Source organism: Mastigoproctus giganteus, chromosome 8 (genome assembly GCF_048544385.1).
Source record: "Mastigoproctus giganteus isolate SK-2022 chromosome 8, ASM4854438v1, whole genome shotgun sequence".
NCBI lineage: Eukaryota > Metazoa > Arthropoda > Arachnida > Uropygi > Thelyphonidae > Mastigoproctus > Mastigoproctus giganteus.
The window spans coordinates 39,736,545-39,751,324 of record NC_143582.1 but is presented as its reverse complement, the minus strand read 5'-3'; the positions used below and the strand labels follow the sequence as shown (position 1 = coordinate 39,751,324).

Here is a 14,780-nt window from a genome sequence, read left to right as displayed (position 1 = left end):
TTCTTCGAACTCATTTATTGATGATCTTGGTAAACCACCTCAAACCGTTTCCAGTACACTCCATTCAATGAATCCTGTGATTTTCTGCCAAAAAGATGTTGATCGTTTTGATTAATCTGATGCTACGAAAGCTCCAGGTCCTGATGGTATTTTTTCACTTGATTTCAAAACCTGTGCCGCTGAACTTACTCCTGTTTTGTGTCGCTTTCTTATTCCAAAGGTATTTTTCCTTCTGCTTGGAAATTTGCTCATATCCAGCCAGTTCCTAAAAAGGGTGACAATTCCCTTCCATCCAATTATCGTCCCGTTGCGATTACTTCTACTCTTTACAAAGTAATAGACAAATCAATTAACTGCCAACTCTTAAACTATCTGGAAATATTTCATCTGATCAAAGATCACCAGTATAGATTCCGTCAGTGTAATCCCACTGGTGATATTCTGGCTCATGTTACCCATCTATGAACAAAATAAATGGAAAAGTTTGGTGAAACTCAAGCCATTGCTCTTGACATTTCAAAGGCTTTTGATCGTGTTTGGCATAAAGGTCTTCTAAATAAGCCTCCATTCTATGGTTTGCTAGATGTTCTTTGTAATTGTGTATCCAGTTTTCTCTCTGACCGCTCATTGCGGGTGATAGCAGATGGCTCGCTGTCTTCTGACTTCTCCACTGATGCTGGAATTCCCCAAGGTTCGGTTCTTTCTCCCACTCTTTTCCTCTGGCATATTAATGGCATTCTTCCATTTACCGGAAATCCTATCCATAGTTTTGCTAATCATAGCACATTGCATTCCACTTTCCAGTTTGAGGAACCTCGCCCTGCTCAATCAGCTTCAACTTCTTGAATATCCACTATCAATTCCTTAAATGCTGATCTCCAGGTAATACTCCAGTGGAGCAAAGACAACTTAGTTGATTTCAATCCTTCTAAAACTCAGTCCTGTCTTATATCTCGCAAAAAGGATTCTAGGCAAGATCTTGGGGATTACCCTAAGAGTAGAAAACTTGACTTCTAATCTTTCTCTCTCTCTTGGCATAAAGAATATTACAAATATTGCTCCTCCTCTGCATCTAAAAAACTGGGTTTTCTGTTTTGCTCTCGACGTTACTTTTTATCCAAACAGTTGCTTACTCTGTAGAAATCGCAAATCTGGCCTACCATGGAATATTGTTCCCACATCTTGGGCGGTGTCCCCAAAACGTCTCGCAGGCTTCTAAATTCCATTCAAAAGAGAGCAGTTTGGTTAATTAATGTCTCATCTGTAACAGTCGCTCCACTCTCTGTCTAATAGACGTTGTTTCTGTTGCATGCCTTTTCTGTAGTTGCTTGAATGTACTGTTCTTCTGAATTGGTTTCTATAATTCCCGCTCTCTCTTTCAAAGCAGTCCGGACACGTGCCGCAAGCTGTCAACATCCTTTTACTGTCGAGGTTCAATTCCATAGAACCATCTTTTCTTCCTCCTTATTTATTCATTCAACTTCTGAAACAAACTTCCTTTGTACGTATTTCCCGAAAATTACAATCTACATAAGTTCAAGTCTAATATCAACAAGTATCTTCTTTTCTTTTTCAACCTTCAACCCATGCACGCTACTAAGTATTACAGGTTCTAAAAAAAACAGGACCTACACATAACAATGATCCTTGAAAATGAAAAAAACATTATTATGGAAAACATTTATTTAAAAAAGGTTGTTTAGGCATGTGTAATGCGCTTCCATCATTTCTACTACCCAGGTAGTATGTATTCATTGTATGATTACATCTTATTGAACAGCTTTGAATGAGTAACTTCACCAGTGGAGAAGACTAATGTTACTTTTTCTCGCCAGATACCACCACCCAGTTCCATTACGAAGCTTGTTGACTTACTTGTTGGCTTAATCATTTTGATCGTTTGGCATAAATGTCTTCTAAATAAGCTTCCATCCTATGGTTTGCCAGCTGTTCTTTAATAAATAAATAAATATTCATTTATTGCAAATACAGCAAGTCAATCACAGCACATGGCTAAGGGCAGATAATACGATACAAAGGAAATAAAATAAAATAATCGAATACATAGCAGGTTTCATATAAACATTAACAATGAATAGGAATTATACTTATGGATTAATAAAACATTTGCAGAACAGCAAATTTAGCTTTCGGTTGCAGTTACTAGGTTGAAGGCAGGCTGTTGTTTTTATTTCTCTTCATTTATCGGATATCTGACGCCTGTAGGCTTTAGAATTCAGTTACCTTTTGAAATCAATGTTGTGATGATTTAGGAGGTAAAGGATTGCATTGGGAAACGTTCTGTCCATTTGAGGTTGGATTTGAATTGTTAGTTCCTTGAATTTTCTCTGTGGGGAGCAGTTATTATATTGGCTAAGTTTGGTGAATCGCATGCAGAAGTAATTAACTTTGCAAGAAGCATGACTCCAGAGTCGTTGATCATTTATTGCAGAGGCTTTGTTTTTAAGTTTTCATAAATCTGTTGTGTGGCTATTGTATGGGAAACCCAATATTCTAGGGCAAGAAATTTCTTGACGGTTACTTGAGGAGTACCAGACCAGATTTCGGAATCATAGGACAGAATGGGAAAGAGAATCTCTGAATTTGCTTAACGACTTTTTTTTTCTTGTCTTGAATCGTTGCTATTTCTTGTTTGATTAACCTTTTTGCTTTTAGAATTTTTTGAACAACATATAAATACAGTACTGGACATTAAAGGAGAGATTTTATCAAAAACAACTCCAAGGTCTTTGTGGGCATAGACATTTGGGATTGGGACATCTGCAATTTTTATTTCTATGTGGTTGGTTTGTTTCTGAAGGGAATAAGTAATCTGAGCAGATTTTCTTGCATTTATAGTCAGATTGAGATATTTTTGATACTTGAAGGTTTTACAAATCTGTAAATTTTCATCATGGATAACTTTGCGAATGTAATTGGGTATCCAGTTTTCTCACTGCGGGTGATGGTAGACGGCTCTCTGTCTTCTAACTTCTCCACTAATTGTGGTGTTCCCCAAGGTTCAGTTCTTTCCCCCACTCTTTTCCTCTTGTATATTAATGACCTTCTTCCATTGACTGGAAATCCTATCCATAGTTTTGCTGAGGATAGCACATTGCATTCCACCTTCCAGATTGAGAAAACTTGTCCTGCTCAAACAGCTTCAACTTCTCGAGTGTCCACTGTAAAATCCTTAAATACTGATCTCCAGGGCAAAGAGAACTTAATTTCATTTCTTCTAGAACTCAGTCCTGTCTTATATCTCGCAAAAAGGATTCCTCTGCTCATCTTCGATGAAGCTCCAATTTCTAGGCAAGATCTTGGGGATTACCCGGACTTTTAATCTCTCTCTCTCTCTTGGCATAAAGCATATTACAAATATTGCTTCATCTGCATCTAAAAAAACTGGGTTTTCTCTTTCGCTCTCGGCGTTACTTTTCTTCCAAACAATTGTTGACTCTGTAGAAATTGCAAATCCGGCCTACCATAGAATATTGTTCCCACACCTGGAGCGGTGCCTCCAAAACCTCTCTCATGCTTCTAGATTCCATTCAAAAGAGGGCAGTTAGGTTAATTAACGTCTCATCTCTAATAGAGTCTTTCCACTCTGTCTCACCGACTTTGTGTTTCTACTGCATGCCTTTTCTGTAGGTACTTGCACGGGCATTGTTCTTCTGAATTGGCTTCTATAATTCCTGCTCTCCCTTTCAAAGCAGTCCGAAGACGTGCCGAAATCAGTCAACATCCTTTTACTGTCCAATTTCAAACTCACAAAACGAACTTTTCTTCTTCCTCATTTATTCTTTCAACTTCTCTTTTCTGGAACAACCTTCCTTCATACGTATTTCCTGAAAATTGCAATGTACAGAAGTTCAAGTCTAATGTCAACAAGTAGCTTCTTTCATCTTTTCAACCTTCAATCCATGCACGGTACTAAGTACTCTTGATTCTAAAAAAAAGGAGCTATACATAACAATGATCATTGAGAAAGAAAAAAAAATTTAGTATGGAAATCATATTTATTTAACATGATATACGGTAAGATAGTCAACTAATTATGAGGAATTGTGGGAGATGTGGTTTCTTTCTTTGGCAATTTTTTACTTGTTATTTAATTTTATTTTACTTTTTTGTGTATTATTAGTTATATTTTATAGTTTACAGTAATATACCTATGTAAATCTAAGCAGACGCCATTACAGAATTTTTATTGCCAACTGCCTGGAACACTTTTGCGAATCCCCAGGGGATCGCGAACCACCGGTTGGGTACCGCTGGTCTATGCAATACCTCCAGATCATCACCTGTTCCTACGATTTGTGTACAAGAAGGAACAGGGACCACCTCTTGTACACAGGTTATCTGACTTACGTACCCCTTCCGTAGTGTTAAAACGTGGTTCTTTATGAACCTGCCAGCCCCTCTGTCGGATCCTGTTCATCATAATATCTACAACAACATCATGGCGTCGCACTCTCAAGCCATGAGTTCCTATGCGCCGTTGTGATATGTGGACGAGCGACTCGACCGCATTGCATCCAGCCCCATCATATTCTCTCCGTACTACGTCCTCTGGATATCATTCAGAAAGTAAGGAGAGCGTTTATCCTCGTTCTTATATGTCGGACAACAATTTGGTTCCGTCACCCACCCACCGGTGCTGAGAACGGACCTTTGCTGATTCCGTTAAGCCCCGACCATCGAAGGACTCATGCAAGAGGCGGGTCCACCGCCCCTTCACAGACGCTCTTAAGTCCAAGCATACAGATCCATCTAACTGTAGCTTCCGTATTTTTCCCTTCTCTGACTTGACATAAGGTAAGTTAGCAATATGACGAGTTAAAGCTGAAGACGAGTACTGCAGCTTCTCCAGCCTATTCTTCTTCAACAGTGGGATAATCCACCGATAAGATGGGATTCCCAAGCCTCCCTCTGGAATGCTGGCATGAATGTAAGTCGTGACAGTGTCGTGCGGCAAACGGAACCATTGTTTGACCGCGGACCTCACTTGGGAATCCAAGCTATTAAGTCGGCCGGCCGTTACTCTCCCCAGGACCAAACTGTGAAACAGCCTAGGGATGACATAGACTCTGAGGATAAACAATCTTTGTTGCGGTTTGAGTGGGGTCTTTCCTCAACCGCTCCAGCATTCCAACCAATGAGGCCCTGGCTAACATTCTCGCTGAGGGAATAAACCCCACCCCAAGGTACCGCCAGACGGAAGTTATGTGCCCGGCTGGAAGGCAAGTCACCGGCAAAGAAGCTCTTATCATCAATCTTCAGCTTCTTTTCCTTTCCCCGAAGGGACCGTAAATAAAGTCCAACACTTAGCAATATTTATTTGTAGACCTCTCTTTTCTAAAAACTTGTAAGCTCTATCCAATAAATTTTGGAGCCCACACCAGGATGAGGTCATCAACGAATGCCATGACATTTATTTTATAATTTCCCACATCAAGGATGGAGGATATGGGAAAGGAGGGAGATCCCTTATCAGCCTGTCTATAACACGATTAAAAAAAAAAATATAGGGGACAAAGGATCTCCCTGCCGAACACCGTTACAAGGGTGAACTTCATGGCACACGCCAGAAAACCTCATCACTGTTGTGATGAGGTTTTCTCTTCAGAAACAATGTTGTGCATTGTTTCTGAAGAGTATCTATATACTTAAGAAAAGTCTTTGGAAATCTCTTTCTCTTCAACGTTGGCCTTCAATATGGCTTTATGACTCACTATGTCAAACGTTTTAAACGGAACCATTATTTGACCGCGGACCTCAGTTGGGAATAAGGATGCCAAGTGACGACTTCTTAGAGTCTCCTTGGATGATCTTAACAGAGAATCCAACACAAACACGTTTTCCGCTACCCTGTCAACAGGAACAGGGAGAAAAGCTCGTTGTTTAGAACAGATGGAGATATTAGATGATATCCTCTTTATCAAGATCTTATGATAGTTCCTTAAGATAATGGACGCCACAGTAATTGGCCTAAACACTGATGGACACTGCGTCTCCTCCTTTTTTTGGCAAAAAGATGGTGTAAACCTTATGCGACCTTGGAGGAAGTTTATCTGACCACAATAATAGGTGGAGAAGTCCTGGAGAATCTTCAGAGGAACTTTCCTGATAAACACTGGGGTTATCCCATCCGGACCTGGGCTAGTCGCCAATGATGGTAGAGCACTTTTCAATTCTTGGTTACTAATTGGTTATAAATAATACCTTGCAGATCCCCGCCCTCACCATATGACTCAGGAACATTTAATGTCATTTCCTCACTATTAATGCGGAAGATGATACCTTTTCAGAACTCCAGAAACGTGTTCGAGTCTACCACATCCTTTGATATCCTAGCCGGATTTAAAATATTCAAGGTTCCTATTCCGATAATATATACGTTAATTCTCAGAAAATTCCCTCTTGCTTTGTAGTCTCCTACTCAAAGGTCCACCAGACCTATTACGAGTACCTCCTTGAGGACGGTTGGAAGCAGTAGACACAACCTCCGATGTTATAAAATTCTGCAGAAGATGTTCGTCGAGATCATCCAAATCTATTCTTTCATCAAGGGCCTGGACTAACAACACCTAGAGCTGACGATGATCAAACTGTGCCAGAGGCGCTTCCATCAACGATTCAAGTATTCTTTTGTAGAGATGCTCCTTCATGATATTTGTGGGAACCGACTCCCACACCTCTTCTGATTGACTTAAAGGCCTGAACTTAAGACCACTGGAATTAGCCCACGTGGAATCCCCATGGAGACCATGGGGTGCTGCTGTTCGAGAAGGGGTTTCCCACATCCTTCCAGCATAACCGGACGCCTCACTTAGAGCTGAGGCACAGCCTGTCCTAAAATTAAATTTCCAGCTTCCTGATAGTCCAGGAGCTGACGAGTCCCCGCTCGATAGTTAATATCGACAAACACGATTCTTCACGTTCAACTATTTTCTGGCTTTGGAGGTAGCTAATTCCACCATCCATTATAACATTTTGCATACATATTGTCTTGTCTCGTATTTTAATTTGTTGCATATTCGTTATCACTCGTGGTCACACGACTTTGATACTGGCTTGCATGTCAAAGAGGACAACGTATACTATCCTGGCACGAATTATTCACTTTTCCACTTAACATGCAGCCCCTGCCTATGCCGCAGGTAAACATTTTCAACCATTTACATTAAGGAAAAAAAAACATAATTTACACAAGTGATGCATTATCCCTCTCGTAATTATTTAATGGGTGTCTTGGATTTATTAAAGTATGCATATAATCCTTCTAAGACTTTTAAAATGCTTTTAAAATAAAACTCTTCAGGATGTTGTAGATATATTTATTATTTAAAAGAAAATAGATGCGTGCCAAAATGATTTGCCTTGGGATGCATTAAACTTTAGAAATGCAAGTACTGTATTAAAAGCAAGAAGTTTGAAACAAAAGGAACAAAGAAATTCAAGTGGTAAGGAAAGAAGGAATTAAGCAGTCTCTCCCGAGGCATGACATGCACAATTAGGCCAAAGTTCCAATACCAAAAAGTGTTCCGACAATAGGCAAGAAGCACCTTAAGGAATCCATTGATATTCAAAGTGTGTACCAAATTGTTTTCTGCATTCCGCACATGAGGCTAATTGTAGGAGAATAAACGTGGACTCGTCTAGAAGCTTTTGGATAAGAAAACACTTAATTTTATTGCATCGCTGAAACACGACGGCATCCAGCAAAGGGAAGCGTCCGTCAGACATCCAAATGCAAGAACCTTCCACCTCACAAGTCGCCGCTCACGCCTTGCGATAGACACTGACCAGCGTTCTGCGGTATTAACGAAATCGTTCAAGGTGTATCAGGACGTTCGTGTCATCATGTGGAGGAAAGGGGATCATTACAGCAGGAAGGAAGGCATCAGACACTTCCTCGAAACAAGACGGCATCTGCGAGCATATGAAAGGAAAGCAACGACCGTTAACAAAAACTAGGAAATCACATCGCTATTTACTTTCTCAAACAGATCGCCCCTTGGGTCTCGTTTAAAACTGAGGAGGCATTAAGCGAACAAAAGAAGCAGAAAGCCAAATGAGAAATGCTGCTAGACACGGCACCAGCCAGAGACAGTCTTTATTCAGAATACGCTGTGTCTATTTTATTTTGTTATTTTATTATAATTTTTTTTCAATAGTAGGTCTTTGATCTGAGAAAAATGGTGCTTAATAGAACTCAAAGAACTTATGGATCTTTTAAAGTGTTTAAACTGTTCAGGAAGACTTAATGATTGTCTGGGGATCTTGAACTGTCAACGGGTTTCATTAATCTTATCTTGTTCTTTCTTAAGGAATCTTTATTCAGAAGTCAGTCCGCCATTTCTTTTCTTCCCCTAGTTCCCTATTAAAGAAAAACATGTGGTGGGATTTGGAAGTCCCACCACAGTCTCCTGTGTAAGTATCGAATAGTTTTCTTAAAGAAATGCGCCCTCTTTCCATTTTACAGTCAAACACCTACTCGCGTAATGACAGAGAACAAATTGTTCTTGTAGCCCAGAATGCTCATCATGTGGATGAGCAAATCTTTGGAAGTTTAATCCAGGCCAGAAAATTTCAATGCTTTGCTACACAGAAATAAATTTTCACTTGTAGTTTTGGAATGGTATTTAATTTTCAGTCTGTACGCCGTTTAGATGAACGTGAGGTTTGATCAGGTGAATCAGTAAGGTTTACTTCTTTTTTCCTAGTGCCGTTATTCGCAAGGTTCAAAATCCAGAATGTTTTCTGTTATTTTCTAATAAATTACTTCTAGCACATCGTTATAATTATGCCAGTAACAGTGCAAAACAAAAATTTATATAAGGTTGCAATAAAAGGAGAAATCGACCTTTTAACTGCAATTGACCATTAAACTGAAAGGTGTGCAACGTGTGGTTTTATATATATACATATATATATTTTTTAATTCTTTATTTTCAATAAAAATAGTCAAAGAATAAGAACAGTATCTTTTAGAGCCAGCTGAAATGTGATAAAAAATAAATATAATCATTTTACAAGGTGTTTAAAAATTGCACAGAACAAGTGTAATATTCTACAGCTATAAAAACTGCTGAGAAAAATCTTAAAAGACTATTTGAGAGATATTAAATATTAATAATAAATTACAAAGTATTCTGATTTATTAAATCAAATAATGACTGTATATAATGGGCTTTAAACAGTAAAACGTACTAACGCCGATATGAATAGTGCTGTTCTTCTACCTGAATCATAACAGTTGCTCAGTTGTGAGTAACCAGTATCAACGTGTCTCTTATTTGAGTTTCTTGGCAACGACCCTCGTTTACAGTATGGCATTTGTTAAACCGATATTAATGGAGACACTAAAAAATCCGCTTACTTTTGCCGAGGTAACTTATAGTGATGTTAATTTATGATGAGGTTCGTAAAAATTCCATAGCTGTTGTTCGCAGGTATACGCCGAAAAATTTCCAACTCGACGAGTTCCAACTCAAAAAACATTTGCTGCTGTGTAGAAACGGCTTAGAGAAACATTAAGGTTATTATTCCCTAACTATATTGCACTTATAGAAACAATTACGCTGAAAATGTTACGAGTAAACGCTGTATATCTTACCACAAGTTCCAGAAGATTTTCAGATCGCGGAAATATTTCATCTGCAAGTATATAGGGGACATGAACAGCAACTGCATTCATTTCACAGTATACCTGTACGAGAATTGTTGCCACAGAAACGCATAAACTGCTGTTGGTGGCTCATTTTTAAATGTACACGTGATCCTTCATTTCTCAACGACATTCTGTTCACAGATGAATCATGTTTTACAAGAAATGAAATTCTCAGCTCTCGAAACACTCATCCTTGGATCGAAGAAAATCCACATACCATTGTCAATACTCGTTATCAACATACCTTTCTCTGTAATGTTTGGTGTTGGTGTTCTTAGGGACAGTCGTATTAGTCCTCATTTTTATGAGCTTTCAGGAATGACATGCCTACATTTTCTGCGGTACACTTTGTGGGAACTATTGGAAAAGACATCCCTTGAAAATCGGCAGAGGATGTGGTTTATACATGACGATGCACCAGCCCACTTTTTTGTGATGTTTCTCATTTTTTTAAATAAGGACTTCAGTAACTGATGGATTGGTCGGAATGGCCTGTCCCGTGGTTTATTCAATCGCTGACCGCCCTCACACCATTATATTACATTGCATAGGGTCAAATGTAATCCACAGATCAATTTATTCTACACATATTACTATGCAAGACAAACTGTGAAATGGCATTTTGGAATCTGTTGAAACCACTAAGGATATGTATGTCTAATGTCAGGCTGCACCTTTAGCCTCAGTTCAACTCCGCAAAACCATTAAGGATATATATATTTTTTTATTTATTGCGTTATGCTGCCTCGACCAAACTATGATAACTCCACAGTTGATGCTGTACTGATAAAGGTGTAAGCGTATCGTAGTGTAATGTTGGGTGTGACTGGCCACTTAGCCCAATAGCAGCAGAACTTGCCACGATCTGGTTACCATTCCTGAGACGCGAAGTCAGGCCAGGGATATACTTATCTAGTGTTTCTTAAACGATAAGACAAGCCAGGGAATCGAGGATTTGCCACACTGAATGCGAATCAAACAAAATGGAGGTCACTTCGAACAGCTGCTTTAGATGTGTTTCGTTAATAGGTTTTTAGTTTATTTCAGTTTAGTTTTATTTTTTGTAATTTATGAAGAAAAACTCTTAGAGGTCGGAACTGGATACATGAAAAATTCTTGATCGTTACGACCAAACTTCAATATATATTCATTATTAAAAATGAAATAAAAATCTAAATATGATCCATTAAAGCATACATTAAAATATTTAAAAGAGGTTAAAAGCGCTAAAAATTAAAATCCAAAAACACTCAGAAGCTTTCGGCATCTGTACGCTGAATGCTGGACGGGTTCCGGTCAGCGACGGATCTTGAAATCTCGTGCACTATCAATAATTTGGGCATCATTTGACCGAAGGTCATGTCCCTCCTGACAGGAGTGCAAAGCTATCAAGACAGGAGTGCAAAGCTGATTGGTCAAAATCAGCATTCTTGTGGTCTTTCAAGCAGTCCTCAAACCATGTCTGCATGTCTGGAGGACCGCTTGAACTGTATACTCCCCCACTCCCGATCCTTTTGAAAATACCTGTACTATTAATGCAAAAAAGTGGGGTAATTTATAATATACCATGTAGAGACTGCTGCAGTACGAACTATATCGGTGAAGCGGTCCTCCAGACGACGGATAGCTTCGATGATTTAAATCCGTCCACATTCGTAGCAACAGACACACTCTGAATAGAAATAAAGGCATGCGAATACATCCCATCTTTGAAACAGTAGTGCTGCATGATTTGGATGGACGTGGTTCCTGGTTTATTTTCCTCCCCTCCCCCTTTGTATTCCTCTTTTTCGGTAAGTCTTGGAGGTTACGTTCACCTTGGGACATTCAGGAATACTTCCTTTCCTTTCGCTTCTTATCATCACTTTTATTCTATATGCACTTTATGGTTTTTATGTTTCCTCACGTATTTATACTCACTGCCCTCATGCAAGCATTAATGTTGATGAAGACGCCAATACAGATGCCGAAAGCCTTGCATAAGATGGGAGAGGAGAAAAGATGTTAATGAGTGGTAAAAAGGAGTCATAGCATTTGGCAAGTCATCCTATTAAAACTGTAGCCGAATTTGCTGGTGTTTCAGAAATAAAAGTAATCAGAGTTTTTAAGGAACGGTGTAAATCGAAATTAACCAGAAAGCATCGGCAGAATTGCTGCCGAAAGTTTGTGCTAAGTGATCGTGATTGGCGACGAATATCTATGGCGTGTAGTAAACGAAAAACGATTCAAAACAAGACAAGAATTTCTGGAAACAAACACGGACATCATTAGCTGATTTCTGAGGAAAAGTGCGAAAGGAATTGCACAACATGGATATATGGAGTAGGGTCCTTCGAAAAGACCAATCCTAACAACTACGGATAAAACAAGCTCGGCTATAAAAGGCATAAAGACTGGACTGTTGATGATTGGAAAGCTGTAATGTCGTCTGGCGAATCTAAATTTTGCCTGTATTCTGATGATATCAACCACTGAATTCACAGGAGAAGCAAAGAGGCATTTCATCCAGGATTGTGTAAGGTTTTGTACAAGCTGGTGGGTCACTGATACTTTGGAGATATTTTAACTATTATGAACTGGTCCTGTACTTGAAATATCAACCATGATGAATCAGAGTGACTATGCAAATATTCTAGATGATCAAATTGTACTTTTTACTTTTTTTCTGAAAAATTTTGAGTAATACTTATGAGTTCGATACTTCTACATTCCAGGATGACATCTCTGCGGTTCACAAGGACCTCTACTGTTTTTAAACTAGCACGAGGCGAAATGGTTGGGCATTTAAACTAGCTAGCCAAGTCGCCATATTTAAATACTATAGAGTCGAGTTTCTCAACCGGTGCTCTGCGAGTACTCGTCCCTTGGGATTCTGTGCTAAAGAATAAATTTTTACATAAATGATTTATAGGTATTGTTTGTGTGATTTCATTTTCTGGGTCTCTTTAATACTAATATAATATTTACAATACAGTTAAAAAATATGTACATTTGTTCTGGTGCTCTGCCTAATTTGGGGAATACGTTGTGATGCTCCGCGGTCTACTGAAGGTTCAGAAACATTGAACGAGAATTGAAAACACAACAGCACGGAATCTGAATGAATTAAGATCTCAGCTCTTTTCAGACTGGCCTAATATTATTATAAACTATTTAACTGTCTCGCTGAATTCCTATCAATGAGAATTCACTAACGATTTGTGCTAAAGGTGGGGTTATACATTATAATTGAAAAATTACAGGTGACTAATTTTTTGTCCGGAGACAAGAATGGGTAATTAAACTACCCCGTATCATAACATCACCTTATGTAAGTATAATACACATCGCAATCATTTTAAAAGCAGGCATGTTAATTGGTGTATCCCTCCAACGCGTTTAATCCTTCCCCAGACCAAATAAATGCGTCTGTTTCAAATATAATATCGGTAGTGGCTTAAAATATCATAAAATGCAATAACAAATACCATTCTTCAACAGACATTATGAGCGTTTTTACCATTGATTTTATTTTCACTTTTTTCTAGTTGCTTGACAATAGAACTATTAATTGGGTAGACCTATTGAAGCTTTGTAACAGGGCTCCACTCCAAAGCACTGTGCAGCAGGGGTTCAGTGAAGCTAGTTATGGCTGATTGTGTAGTAGCTTCGCTTATAGCTCGACTTCCAATATACACGCAGAAAGCCATTAATTCTGTCATTACGCAGCAGCGTGAAGAAGTTTACTGCATCGTAAACTGAACTCGCTGCCATTCTGGGTGGGCATTTAAAAACATGGGCATTTAAACAGATGTCTGGTGTACATACGACTCCGAACATTTTGTAGAAGTTTACTGAAATTAGAATTAGAATATCATTGGCTAACAACTGCGTTCAATACATTAATGTATGGTAAAATAAATTTAGCGTAGAAAATTCAATGGAGAAATGGCACAGAAATAGTTTCATTTTAATACTGTCATTTATGCTCGCGTTACTAAAGGGCATGGGATTAGCAGCACGCAACTTTCCATCGCAATAACGCTATAAAAAGGAAATTTTACACTTACTGGCTTCGATTGCATACTCCTTTCCGAACTCCCTGAGCACTTCTACGTACAGCACACCGTAAGACAGCTGTAATCCCGTAGTCATCATGTGCACTATAAATCCACACGTGCAGATCAGCCACCCCCATCCCCCTTCGGGATAATAATGCTGTCTGATGGTAGAAATCTTTGGATCCGCGTATTTCTGAAGGGAAGGCCTAAGGGACTGATGGTCGTGTCTCCTTGCGGGGCTCGGAGGAGCCGTTCTCACACATCTCCTCTCCAGTTCGGGGGTGTCGGCAGTGTCGTCCGACAACTGCAGCGCATCCCTCTCTCTGTTCAAGAGGCTGTCGTCAAAAGAAAATTGGCCAGCAGGTCCGCTGAGAGGTCGAGTTTGGGTTGGCGAGTCGGTCTCTCTTGAAGGCCTCAGAAAATCAGCGTGGCTCGGACTCGGTTTCGGAATCCCGTCGGCGGCTTCTCGAGCGGAATTCTCGCCCATATCCTGAGTCGTGTATGTAGATGGCTAGAGGAACGCACAATAAGTCACAGAATAATATAATAATAATAATAAGTTGAAATAGCTACATTGCCGTGCTTAGTTCTTCCCCTTTCTGTGGCAACCCCATAAAAGCAGGGGCAAAACGGAGCGTTGGGATTCTGGAAGGGTCACCAAGAGAGAAATGTGCCCTTCTCATCTTAGTTTTTCAGAAAACCACCCCAAACGTGTATATGTGAACGCCAAGGGAAAATCAAAGCCAACTAACTATTCACGCAGTCGCACTAGGGGGGGTGCCTAGTTCCCTAACCGCCATCTCGCGCGCGTTGTTCAAGATACTGTCTTCCACGTGTCTGCGGTACAACCCTCGGAAGGGTGCCTAGAATGACCACGCAAGGCGACATCGCCGCACACCGAGAGGCACAGAACTGCACTTTGCTATGTTTGCGTCCCACACTGCGCGTGCCGCCACTGCCGGCGTTTTCTTAAAGCTCGCGCGCACTCTCGCCAATAGGCTTGCTGTATGGGGCTGAGAAAGGAAACGGAACTTTAGCGATTATTGATCGCTTATCACAATGAC

The 14,780-nt window shown here is 39.7% G+C and overlaps 1 protein-coding gene across 1 annotated transcript in view; it reads right to left on the bottom strand.

The window, feature by feature from the left end:
• LOC150081471 (monocarboxylate transporter 10-like) overlaps positions 1-14,584 on the bottom strand; it is a 120,301-nt gene extending 105,717 nt beyond the window's left edge. Inside the window, exon 1 of the mRNA XM_090379320.1 lies at positions 13,726-14,584. Coding sequence (XP_090235446.1) covers positions 13,726-14,203 — 478 coding nt within the window. The 5' untranslated portion in view covers positions 14,204-14,584. The remainder of the gene's footprint in view (positions 1-13,725) is intronic.
• Positions 14,585-14,780: the final 196 nt, after the last annotated feature.